Source organism: Myxine glutinosa, chromosome 4 (genome assembly GCF_964187855.1).
Source record: "Myxine glutinosa chromosome 4, kmMyxGlut1.1, whole genome shotgun sequence".
In the NCBI taxonomy this organism is placed as follows: Eukaryota; Metazoa; Chordata; class Myxini; order Myxiniformes; family Myxinidae; genus Myxine; species Myxine glutinosa.
This window is the reverse complement of record NC_136264.1, coordinates 111,848,685-111,862,191: the sequence shown is the minus strand read 5'-3', so window position 1 is coordinate 111,862,191 and position 13,507 is coordinate 111,848,685. Positions and strand designations below refer to the sequence as shown.

The window sequence follows — 13,507 nt, the reverse complement described above, 5'->3', positions numbered from 1 at the left end:
CGACATCATATCAAAATGTCAACCATACTCAGTACAGTATTTCCACTATAATAAGTGCAATTCAATATGAATGGAACACTTTTCTAATACTGTGAATGTTAAAACAATGACACTTCCCCATCTTAAGGAGATGCAATGGTGAAACTTGTAATCAAAGGTTAAGAAAGGACCTATGATTAGATTTTAGAGTACCTGTTTCAGAAGGTGTAGACTGTAGAGCATGAACACAAAGTCATGAGCTTTGGTTAATTGGATGATCATCCCTTGTAGTAACATTTCCGCTTTCAAAAATACATGATGTCCTCCTGTTGATTACCACATAGGCCTCCATGTATTGTCATAAAAGCCTGGTGTTGGCTTAGCGGTTAGGGTGCCGGCTTGGGATCCTAGGATCCTGGGTTCGAATCCCGGTCGATCGCTGAATTAACACCAGGGGGGTTGACTCAGCCTGTCATCCTTCCGAGGTCGGCAAATTGAGTACCAGCTTGCTGGGATGAATGATCCCGGTGTGTACGCTGGTTTAGAATAGGTACACCGTATCCCTGCGTGTCGTAAGAAGCGACTGAGGGTTGGTGTCAGGAAGGGCATCCGGCCATAAAAACATTGCCTCAAACAGGGAACCATGATTGTCATGTGGCCCGCAAGGCTAACCCCTGCTCTAGCGGGGAAAGAAAATAGCCTTAAAACGATCATTCATTCATTCATTCATTCATTCCTCCATGTATTGTCATAACTGTTCAAGTTCCAGTGCATGTTCATGAATAAACAGCACATTTGGCTGGAAAGGCTAGTGTCGGTCTGTATCAGCAGTCACGGGATTCTCCTGGAAATGTCAGCTCCATCTCGCTTCGCATGGCAGTAAATATAGCATTATCAACTGTATTTAATATAGTGTCATGTTACTGAAGACGTGGCAAGTGGTAGTTGATAAGCATGCCCTCCTGCTTTTGATTGACTATAGATTGATTTCAATAACTATGGTGGTGCCCACATCTATTCTTGGTACAGGAACATTTGAGGAAACATTATGATGCATGCAATTATTTTACTGCTACCAAAACTCATGACTTTAATAATGAGAGCAGCAGAAATATCTTTTAACATTTCATAACACATGTCCGGATGAATGCAACAAACTTTGTGATTGGTGCTTTGATCTGCTGGCTGGACCCTGTACAGCTTGGACATCTGAGTAAAGCACCGTAAACCAATCCTTCAACCTGGTGGCCACATCTAGGAAGTCTTCCAAGGTACAAACTTCTGTAAAACAAATAGTAGAATAATAAAAAAGCTCATGAAAGAGGGATTTATATATGTGTATATACATACAGCGAGGGTTCATAAAATTAGAATGATTTGTATTTTAGGCCAAGACGTGGAGAATTACTTCAATACTTGGTTGGCAATCCTTTAGCTTTGATCACAGGCTTTATTCAGTGGAGCATTGATGCGGTGAGGCAGTTGCATTCCTCTACCATGATGGATTCCCAGCACTGCACCAGTTTATGCTTCATTTCCTGAAGCGTTTGGGGTTTGAGCGCATTAAGCTTGTGTTTGATGGTCTACCATCGATTCTCCATTAGGTCTGGAGAGTTTGCAGGCCGAGATAAACCACAAATGACACGTGCATAAAGCCAGCCGTTGTAGACAATGCGCTGTGCACCTGAACAATGTCTTCCTGGAAGATTAAGTCGTTGTCATCAAATAACACTTCAGCAGTCGGAATCATGAAATGCTCCAGCACGTCTTAGTACACAGTCCCATTAACTACCTGATTCGGCAAGCAGAGAGGTCCTACACCTCCAGCACTCGTGCCACAAGATACCATCCGGCTTTGCGGAAATGTGACGCTCCGCTGTAGGCAGGTGGGGTGATGCATCTCTTGGATGGCTCCATACTTGGGGTTCCTTGTCACCAACTGAGATACAAAATTTTGATTTGTCCATGAACACAACAGTTGACCAAAGTTCCACAGACCAATTCTTTCTCTCTTTGGCCCGCAACAGTCTTCTCTTCCTCTGGGACGCATTCAGGAGAGGTTTCATGCCAGCCAACCTGGAGCAAAGTCCAAGCTCACAAAGACAACGATAGGTTGTTGACCTGGATGCTTCGACAACATCGCTGTTTCACCTGTGAGAAAGGTGATTGGTATACTATAAGCGGTTCTTTTCAATAATGACCAACGTCCTGTCATCTTTTGACATTGTGGTCCACTTCCGTCCATGATGCGACACCATGCCCAATGCGAAGCTCTTTAAAGATGTGAGATACTGTGGATTGCGAACAGCCAATTTATCTGGTGATATCTGATTGTGACTTTCCATAATCGGTGACTGCATTGACTGCTGCTTTCCTTGTTTCAGAGATATCTCTCTTCCTTCCCAACAATTCGTTCCTAGGATCCTGGGTTCGAATCCTGGTCGATCGCTGAATTAACACCAGGGGGGTTGACTCAACCTGTCATCCTTCCGAGCTCGGCAAATTGAGCACCAGTTCATTGATAATTCCCTGTGTGTCGCAAGAGGTGAGTAACAGGGTTGGCGGCAGGAAGGGCTATAAAACGTTGTTTCAAACAGGGGACCACTGTGCCCAAAAAAGGCCAACCCCTGCTCTGTGGGGGAAAATGGCCTCTAAAGGTGGTTCTTCCTAACAATTCGTACAGTACTTGTGTACACATCTATCAGGAAACGTTACAATCTTTATAATGAGAAATGAACTGAATTTAGATAGGTTGGTATCTCAACATGAAACATCATCTATTCTCTCATTGTTTGACACAGGAAATTTCTCATTCTAATATTTTGACATGAGTATCCAGTTCACAAATGGCCACTGATTTTTTTGTAGAAGTCAATTTGCAGCATCTCTACATTTTCTGAGAAAGTACGGTTAGTTCTGTCTTTAGATGCCAGATGTCTAAGCAAAATTGAGTGCTTGATCATATATAATCGATTTATTACGTGCCTGACAGTTCTCGCCATGTTTGTATAACTAGGGCATGCCCGTACTATATATATATCTAAAATTATATCCCCCCCCTCTATTTACATGAAATGGTTTGGTCCAAAGCGAACGGCTTGCGAGTACGGTGACAATCCCCCCCCTCTATTTACATGAAATGGTTTGGTCCAAAGCGAACGGCTTGCGAGTACGGTGACAATCCCCCCCCCTCTATTTACATGAAATGGTTTGGTCCAAAGCGAACGGCTTGCGGAGTTTGGTAAAGAAATCGCCATAGCGTGCACAAACGCGCAGGAAAGCGAAAGAATCGCAAATTCGTTTTAATTAGTTTTAAAACATAGTTTAACGCCAACATAGTTTGCCAACGTGAAATAAATGAATACGCTCTCAAATGTGCCGTCCGAGGCAGAGTCTGTTCGCCACGTTCGGCACACGTGATAACTCGCTGCTCTCTGATTGGTTGAATCGTTTTTTGGACATAGCTCGGTAACTACTTGTCCGATTAATATGAAACCTTGAAAAGGCACATCCTCGGGTCCCCGGCAATATACCTGGCAAGTTTCAAGTATATCGGACCCGTGGTTGTCGAGAAACAGCGGTCACAGACATACAGACATACATACATACATACATACATACACACAGAGATTACTGGAATTATGTTTGTATAATGTTATGAACCAAACCTATGTATAAGATACTTGCTGTTTACCTACCCTATTAGTGGGTATGGAAATTCTAATTAAATGAATCGAATGAAGCATTCATAATCGTTTCATCAAAAATAATTAAGAAATAAGCACAACCATGACACCGGCAACCAATCATCATGTACTTAATAGAAACAAATACACGACACTCACTATTCCCATGACAGTGTATGCACAATCTGATCACCGAAAAATTGGAGGCCTATCTGATCATACACCCCCTACCTGGGATTTGTGAGAATGCCAATTCGAGCCCCATCGCAGCTATTGCTGCACAATCTGTGAACAGCAAGTGCCATCTGCCACATGGACACATTATCTTCTGCCTCACCAATCACCATCAGGAGGCATACTGTTTTTAGCAGTCACGAGTTGCAATGAAGAGGGTCCCTCAGTTCTCCAAAACCAGATAAACGGCGTGACAATATCCTTACTCCAACATCATGACTACGGCCTCAGAAAGACCTCTCAGTGCAAAAATGCCAAGGTCAAATGCTGTTACAAAGCAGATTAAAAGCGAAACTACCGATTCGTTTCACCCTTATTAGGGTTTGTCAGGGCGACCATCGCTGTTCGATCCACTTAGTGACTTTGAAGCCTTTCAGCTTTATAGAGGTTGATGATACACCCCTAAATGGGACTCAAGAAGACGCCAAGTCGAGCCCCTTCACAGCTACTGCCGCACGATCTGGAAACAACAAGTACCATCTGCCACATGAACACATTGTCTTCTGCCTCGCATTGTCTTCCGGTGACTGGTGTCTTCTGTCCAACCAATCATCATCAGGTGTAAAGTGGAAAGGATAGAGTCAAAGCACAGCTCTTGAGGATTAGAGTATCAATGCAATGCCACGTTGCCAGTTGCAGGCAAGTTCAATTAATATACCTGTTTGCACCATAGCAGCTCTCTGAAAACAACCATGGAAACAAAGACTTTCTCAAAAGCATAATCATAAGAGCCAAGGAGCAGAAGAGTAGGAGAGCCGAGAGGGAAAGCCTCGCAGGACTAAATTGAACAAAGAATGGGCGGCTGTTTGGCAAAAGGCCTTGACTGTAATACTGTGGACTTCACCGAAGCAGGCTTGTGGCGTTGGCTTCATTGAAGCCATCTTGGTGGCTTCATTGAAGCCATCTTGGTGGCTTCACCAAATCAACCGACACAATTCTTTTTTTTTTTTTGCAGTTTTAGAATGTAGTATTAATTCTAAAATGCAAAACATTGGTCATTTTGGTCCAAAGGGTATTTTTCTTCATCCTTTCTTAGCCAATAGTTATGTTTTTTGATGTTCCATTATAGTTAAGAAGAGCAATATCAACACATTTTTGGAGTTATAGACATAGCTCTATCATGATCAGCACTATTATAAATACATTTTTGATCCACTATGCTATGGGATATTGGGATATATAATCAGTTATTTTTTGTTCCATACATAAACTAGATGGTATTCATAGAATACTTACCCTGCACAGTCAACTTGGTGCGAGCCAACTCTTCTGTTTTTAAAGGGTTTTTTTTCTTCTTTGATCCAATATGGCTGCCAGACCACGTGAGCGATGACATCGTAAATTTAATTTACATTCTCTAATATAATTGTTGCATAGATCATGCTCAATAAATTTCAAACTGATCAGACTAAGCATTGCCCCTGTCAAATTATGATGTCATAATTAAGGCGCCAATGACGTCATCGTTAACAACACTTATTCCCCATGTGGAGTTCTTTACAATGATCCATGTTTCAATTTTTTCCAGGAGTGGTTTTGGAGATATAGAGGTGCAAAGCTTTTCGATTTTTCCAAGATGGTGCCTGTACCACGTGATCTATGACGTGATAATTATTATTAAACAATTATACCGCAAGGCGTCATTTATGACGTTAAAATGACGATGACATCATTTATGGTCAAAATTTCGTGTCCATCAGACTAACAATTGCAGAGAAATATTTTTTTCATACTGATCAGATCAAGCGTTGTACTTGTCGAAATATGGCATCATAATGAAGGCACCGATGACATCATCATCAACATACCTTATTCCCCATGGGGAGTTCTTTACAATGAGCCTTGTTTCAATTTTTTCCATTGAGCGGTTTCGGAGATATAGAGGTGTAACGTTTTTCCAAAATGGCGTCCGTACCACGTGACGTACGACATCATAATTATGAATAAAAAAAATATACAGGCAGAGGCGCTCCTATGGCAAAATTTAGTGTCAATTGGACCAACGGTTGCCGAGAAAATAAATTTTAAAAATGCTGTTATGCAATAAAACATGATGGATGGGACGGATGTGCGAGAATGTGACGGATGTGCGAGGAGAGGTGAAGGAGGAAAGGGGCGTAGGAGTGGAAGAGTGGAAAGAGAAGAGAAAAGGTATTGTTAAGCCATTGTGGGGGAGGGTGAAAGAGAAAAGGCAGGAAAAGGGGGAAAGGCTACCTTCTGGCAAAATATTGCAAATTAACATCACAGTTTACAGTTGTGATGTTTAGTGACAAGGTATTTGCCATAAAATAGCTATTATTGTTGTGGATACACTGTATTTGCAAAAAAAGTGAAAAAGTCCAAATGCGCACTTTTAATTTTAGACCACTCATTTGTTTTATGATGCAGTTTCTTTTTATTCTCGATTCCTAGTGCTAAATAATTTTGAGGCCTTACCTTGACGCTTTGGGGTTGAATCTTTGGTATTCCTGGATGCCTCTGCACATGGACAATGGCCCAAGCACTGCACGGCCAGGGCTTTCCTCATGAGACAGGCTTGGTGTTGCAACTTGCACTGAAAATAACATCCATGAACAGGAAATGATGCGCTGTGTTAACATTCTAAGGAACACAACTCCACGAACTAGTAGTGCAATTATCCTTGGAGTAGACATGGATCGAGGAAACAAAAAGGGTGTGGTTGTGGATGGGGGGCAGTGACTGGAGAAAAACTTAGTGTGGAGTGGGTAATGAAGGGTATAATGCGGGTGGAGGGGTAGGGGGTACTTATACTAACTCTTGAAAAATTATTACAAATGATTTGTAAAAACATCACAAAGATTCGTAATATTATTACAAACTTTTGTGATAATGACTAAATACATTGTAATACAGAGTTCAGCATGTGATAATAATGTTACCAAGCTTCTATTATGACAAAAGTTTTGTAATAGCTGACATTATGGCAATTTGTAATAGCTGACATTATGACAATTTGTAATAGCTGACATTATGACAATTTGTAATAGCTGACATTATGACAATTTGTAATAGCTGACATTATGACAATTTGTAATAGCTGACATTATAACAATTTGTAATAGCTGACATTATGACAATTTGTAATTTGTCATTATGACAATTTGTAATACCTGACATTATGACAATTTGGAATAGCTGACATCATGACAATTTGTAATACCTGACATTATGACAATTTGTAATAGCTGACATTATGACAATTTGTAACAGCTGACATTATGACAATTGGTAATAGCTGACATTTTGACAATTTGTAATAGCTGACATTATGACAATTTGTAATAGCTGACATTATAACAATTTGTAACAGCTGACATTATGACAATTTGTAATAGCTGACATTATGGCAATTTGTAATAGCTGACATTATGACAATTTGTAACAGCTGACATTATGACAATTTGTAATAGCTGACATTATGACAATTTGTAATAGCTGACATTATGACAATTTGTAATAGCTGACATTATAACAATTTGTAATAGCTGACATTATGACAATTTGTAATTTGTCATTATGACAATTTGTAATACCTGACATTATGACAATTTGGAATAGCTGACATCATGACAATTTGTAATACCTGACATTATGACAATTTGTAATAGCTGACATTATGACAATTTGTAATAGCTGACATTATGACAATTTGTAATAGATGACATTATGACAATTTGTAATAGCTGACATTATGACAATTTGTAATAGCTGACATTATAACAATTTGTAATAGCTGACATTATGACATTTTGTAATAGCTGACATTATGACAATTTGTAATAGCTGACATTATGACAATTTGTAAGAGCTGACATTATGACAATTTGTAATTTGTCATAATGACAATTTGTAATAGCTGACATTATGACAATTTGTAATAGCTGACATTATGACAATTTGTAATTTGTCATTATGACAATTTGTAATAGCTGACATTATGACAATTTGTAATAGCTGACATTATGACAATTTGTAATAGCTGACATTATGACAATTTGTAATAGCTGACATTATGACAATTTGTAATAGCTGACATTATGACAATTTGTAATAGCTGACATTATGACAATTTGTAATAGCTGACATCATGACAATTTGTAATAGCTGACATTATGACAATTTGTAAGAGCTGACATTATGATAATTTGTAATTTGTCATGACAATTTGTAATAGCTGACATTATGACAATTTGTAATAGCTGACATTTGACAATTTGTAATTTGTCATTATGACAATTTCTATTTTGTCATTATGACAATTTGTAATAGCTGACATTATGACAATTTGTAATTTGTCATGTTGACAATTTGTCATGATGACAATTTGTTTTAGACTTTTGGGATAACAGCTTGTAATAATAATTTTGGAATATCATAATTTAGAATTTCAAGGATCACAAAACTTGCAATAATGTACTACGAATCATTGTGTCATATCTGAGGTTTGTCATTGTCGCAATTAGTTTAGTTGGTCATCTGTCACCCCCACACTCCCACCACCCAACAGTGATGCAAGGGCCAGAGGTAACAATGTTATATAAATGTTATACGATGTCTCTCCGAAAAGACCGACTGGACAACCCTCCCATCCACTTTCTGAATAATCCTCTCCAAGAAGTTCTGTCACTCAAGCTTTTGGGTCTCACTATCTGCCATGATCTTTCCTGGGAAAACCACATTTCAAATCTGGCCTCCAAAGCCAGTCGCCGACTGGGCATCCTCCGTCGTGCGAAGTCCTTCCTTGGCACACCTGAGCTCCTCACCACATACAAGGCTTTCATCCGCAGCTCAATGGAATACTGCTCTCCCCTCTGGGCTGGTGCTCCTGCCTCACACCTAGCTCGTCTTCACGCTGTTGAAACCAAAGCGTTCAGAATCATAAGAATCTCCCGTGATGAAGCTACCTCTGAGGGCCTTTCACGTACTCACCGCAGGCAGGTTGGTGGTCTTTCTGTCTTCTACCGACTCCTCTCCGGCCTTGCTCCTCCAGCTCTCTCTGGGCTCTGTCCCCCAAATATTCCTAAAGGTCGCACAAGATCTGCCTGCAACCCTCTTATGGTTAAACTGCCAAAATCAAGACTCTCTGCTCACCTTCACTCTTTCATTCCTCTTTTCTCCCGCCTCTGGAACAAACTCCCCCACTCCCTTCAATCCCACTCCTCCCTCCAGGTCTTTAAAACAGCTGTCCACCACCATCTCTTATATTCCCCCATCCAAAACCTTGATCTGTTCTACCCCGCTAATTTCACAACAAATCCTCTTTTTTGAAATACCAACTTCTTTCCTGGAAGTCCTTGGTGTCCTTGTGTTTATACTTCTCCCACCCCCCCCCCCACCCCTTCCCACGCCGCCTCCCCCCAAGCCCTCTCCCTCCCACACATTCCCGATGTCCCTCACAAATGTTGTGTTTATGTGCTTCCCCTTCTCTCCGCATCTTGTCTACCGCTCCCCTTTTTATACACTTTGTTTGTTTGTCTGTTTGATTTGTTTGTGTGATAAATGTTAGCTCTTTCACGAGCCTCGATTATGTATACAAAAAAAGGAGAAAAAAAAAAACAACACCTTTAGAGGCCATTTTTCCCCGCAAGCGGGGGTTGGCCTTTTTCGGGAACTGTGGTTGTTGTTGTTTTTCGGTCCCCTTTTTGAAGCAATGTTTTATGGCCGGATGCCCTTCCTGCCACCAACCGTGTTGGTCGCCTCTTGCGACACACAGGGAATTACCAGTGAGCTGGTACTCAATTTGCTGACCTCGGAAGGATGACAGGCTGAGTCAACCCCCCTGGTGTTAATTCAGCGATCGACCGGGATTCAAACCCAGGATCCTAGGATCCCAAGCCAGCACCCTAACCGCTAAGCCAGCACTAGGCTAATAATTAACGTTACATAAAACATAATAAATTTAAATCATAAAACGTTAAAAACATAATTTCGTCTTATGTGTCCGTTTGTTTTTTTTTGCTCTTACACGAGCCTCGATCTTGTATACAACAACAACAACAAAAAAAAGAATTATAAGGACATAAGTAAGCAAGCATAATTGTGACGGATGAGTTCAGCATGATCATTTTAGTTTTATGTATCTTTGGGAAACCTCCTCGTGGATTTAGTGAATTGTGTGAAAACACACATAATCGAATTGCACAAAATGTATTGAAGAATAATTAGGTTCCGTAATCATGGCCTCGACATAATCATGCCATCAACGGTATTCTGCATTTGTGTGGATTGATAAAATGACTGATAAAACCACACTCATTGGGAATTAGATCCTTATTATAGCAAATAAGCAGGTCTGAATGAGAAATTCTGAAATCTTAAAGTGCATTTAAAAAACGAAGCAGAATTTGGGGAGAAAAAGCCACGAAGGTGGAAGCGTGGGAGATGCGTTTACTAGATGCAAGTTATCTGATGGTATTGAAAACGGTTTACGCATTCTGTCTCGAATACACGGATCATAATGAAATGAAAGTTAATACATGCGGGTGGGTATCTTGATGTGGTTTGTCATGTGATCACTTTATCTGCTCTGTAGAGTTTTTGATGAAGTGGGATCTGGGTGTGGGGAGGAGAAGTGAATGGAGGGGGAAGGGTTGGGTTTTAATCTTTTAAGTTTACAAAACGAGGTGGGGTTTTAAGTCTGTTGCTGTTGTCGTTGTCGTTGTTGTATAGCCCCAGACAATTCCCCCAAACAAACCTGCGTCACAGAGACAGCCGATCGGTCTCCCAGGAGCGACCCAGAGATCCCCCACATACAGGATGCTGTACCCACGCCTTCATGAAGCCAGGGCCACGACGGAGTTAGAGAAAGAGAGAGAGAGAGAGAGAGAGAGAGAGAGAGAGAGAGAGAGAGAGACAGACAGACAGACAGACAGACAGACAAAAGAGGAAAAAGGCAGCAGGAAAGAATGGGGAAGATTTGGCTCCCGACTTGCACTGGGAGGTACAACCACCGTGAAGAGGCATCCCCGATAGTTGTTTATAGCTCTGTAAACCCGAATGGTGGATCTGTGACTGCTCCAGAATGTCTAGCATGAAAAATAAGCTTGGATTACGTTTTCTGTTCTTATGTATGTGTAGAATATTTGTTCTGCACTAGTTTATATATCCGCATATTTTACTGTGACAGTAACTTTCATCAACACAGTATATTCATCTGTTTCCCTTTGGATTTCCCCCCTCCCGTTTGGATTACGGACAAGATTCAGGATTTTTCCTCCATCTTGTTTTCGTAATCCAAAGAAACAGCCGCTGTCTTTTTGCTTGCCCTGTCTGTTTGCTTAGTTGAAGAGAGGGATGATAAAAGGCTCATAAGGGCCACATTTATTCGCTCTGCAGCTGCTGCACCACAATGGCTGCAATGACGAAAGAATTATTTTGGGGATTTTTCCCAGCGATTGAGGCTGGAGAAAAATGCTGTCTCATGACATCATTGAATAAAACAAAGCCAATGCGAATGCTACATGACGCTTGCTCTTTGTAACGAGTCCAGGTCTGGGAATGGAAATGTGTCTTCTCTTTGTGATCAGCTCCCATAGTGTGAAAGCTGGCTTGGGAATATGCTACTGTGCGAGAGTGTTCCCTTCTTGAACTTGGATTGGGGGTCCCTAGCGCAAGGTCCGAGTTTGAATAGCAGGAAGCAGGGCACATCTCATGGTGGGTTGTTAACACGGCATCACTTTGACAGCACCTTGGGTGATTCGCCAGCATACACGGCCATACTTGAAACTGCCGGACCTCCAAAGGGGATGAACGTGCTTCAATCAGGTGCACTACAGTGTGTTCCCTGATGCACTCCAGGTGTTTCTCACCCTCAATGACACAGACATCCTCCTTGCAAACGAATAATGAAGAACAATGCAATAACTTCAATAATGTCTGTAGCAATGACAAAGAGGCCTGATTGAAGATTCCCATTTGTGTCCTAAGTCATGTCACTAACTGTATGTTGAATGTTTAAGCATTTAACTCTGAACACAGACCGTTTGCAAGATTATAATGCCAAGTGGAATTGCATTCTGAACTGGAGGAAAGTATCAAATGGATATACGTTGGTAATGGAAACTTGCGTACATAATAGGTGAATCACCTAATTAACTGTGTTGGGAATGGTTCTAAATTTGTATGTTGGAAGGTTTATTTGTGAAATCCTGGAATCCCTTTGACTAGTGAACCGTGCATGACCATCTATATTATAATAGCCGTAGATGATTCTGTCTGTCTGTCTGTTGGGCGTCTGTCCGGGGTGTGGCTTACTCGGTTTGCAGAGTAGCTCCACCCATAGCTCCACCCATTCTGGGAGAGGCTTCGCTTCATATAAACAAATATCCACCATTTTATTAACTCGCATAGCTTTGAGGCCTGTTTTGTAGGCCCGTGGTGTCTTGCTCTCTCTCCCAGTTTTATTTCAAATCAAATTCGATATATCATTTCATTTTTCACAGTCGCTAACATAGTTTTAGACTCGGTTGAAAAAAAACGGGAAGAAAATCCGATGAAAGTTGCCGTTTATAGAACGAAATGAATTCTCAAAGGCCTGTAACTTCATGGCCATTGAGTCTCTCTCACGCCTTTATCTCCAATCTAACTCACCATCTGATTTCATTTTTATCCATGGTTTTGGACTCGGTGTCAGCAACGCGGGAAAATGCAGAGATATATTTTTAAAAATACACCATATCACCGCCCACCGACCAACCGCCAACAACCGCCCAATATGTATCATACACCGCCCAACATGTATCATACACCGCCCAACATGACAGACGGCAACATGTCGACATTATCGCTTTTTCTTTAAACCGAGTGAACCGAGCCGAACCGAATAAACCGAGTGAATTCACCGTTTACTTTTGATGACAGTCGTCACAAAACGACATATATTTCTTCGGTTTTATTTCATTCAACATTATTAGCCGGAAGTAAAATATGGTTCAGGAAATTACCGAGAGATATTTCTTCGTTTCTTTATTTATTAGTTATTTGCGCATACACTTTAAATAGGTTTATTTGAAATCTTTAATTTTCACAATGTAATATATTTGTCATTTGATGATTACGAGACACTTCCTCTTGACTCGTGACAATTCATGCGTTGCGTGGAAACTTCCATTTCCAAAATGAATGACACAGTCGATGAAGAACGACTCGGTGTCGCGGGAAAATGCAGAGATATATTTTTAAAAATACACCATATCACTGCCCAACACCGCCCAACAGCCAACAAGTATCATACACCGCCCAACATGACACAGACAGCAACATGTCGACATTATCGCTTTTTCTTTAAACCGAGTGAACCGAGCCGAACCGAATACACCGGGTGAATTCACCGAGCGAATTTCATCCAATTCCACTGAGTTTCATGAAACCGAGAGATATTTCTTCGTTTTTATTTTATTAGTTACCAGCAGAAGTACCCAGCGTTGTCGGGCGGGGGAGGGGCGAAGGGCACGTACACTTTAAACATGTTTATACATGTGGGAGGTGGGATATATACGTGTGGGACATGTGTACGTGTGTGTGTGTACGTGTGTGTGTGTGTGTGTGTGTGTGTGTGTGTGTGTGTGTGTGTGTGTGCGCGTGCGCGT

At 41.1% G+C, this 13,507-nt stretch overlaps 1 protein-coding gene across 2 annotated transcripts in view; it reads right to left on the bottom strand.

Moving 5' to 3' along the window:
• LOC137425086 (testican-2) overlaps nucleotides 1-13,507 on the bottom strand; it is a 104,912-nt gene that overhangs the window by 51,396 nt on the left and 40,009 nt on the right. For both annotated transcript variants that reach the window (XM_068113118.2, XM_068113119.2), the window contains exons 4-5: nucleotides 6,336-6,453; nucleotides 1,138-1,260 (exon numbers count right to left, since the gene is read on the bottom strand). In XM_068113118.2, the coding sequence (XP_067969219.1) occupies nucleotides 1,138-1,260; nucleotides 6,336-6,453 (241 nt within the window). The remainder of the gene's footprint in view (nucleotides 1-1,137; nucleotides 1,261-6,335; nucleotides 6,454-13,507) is intronic.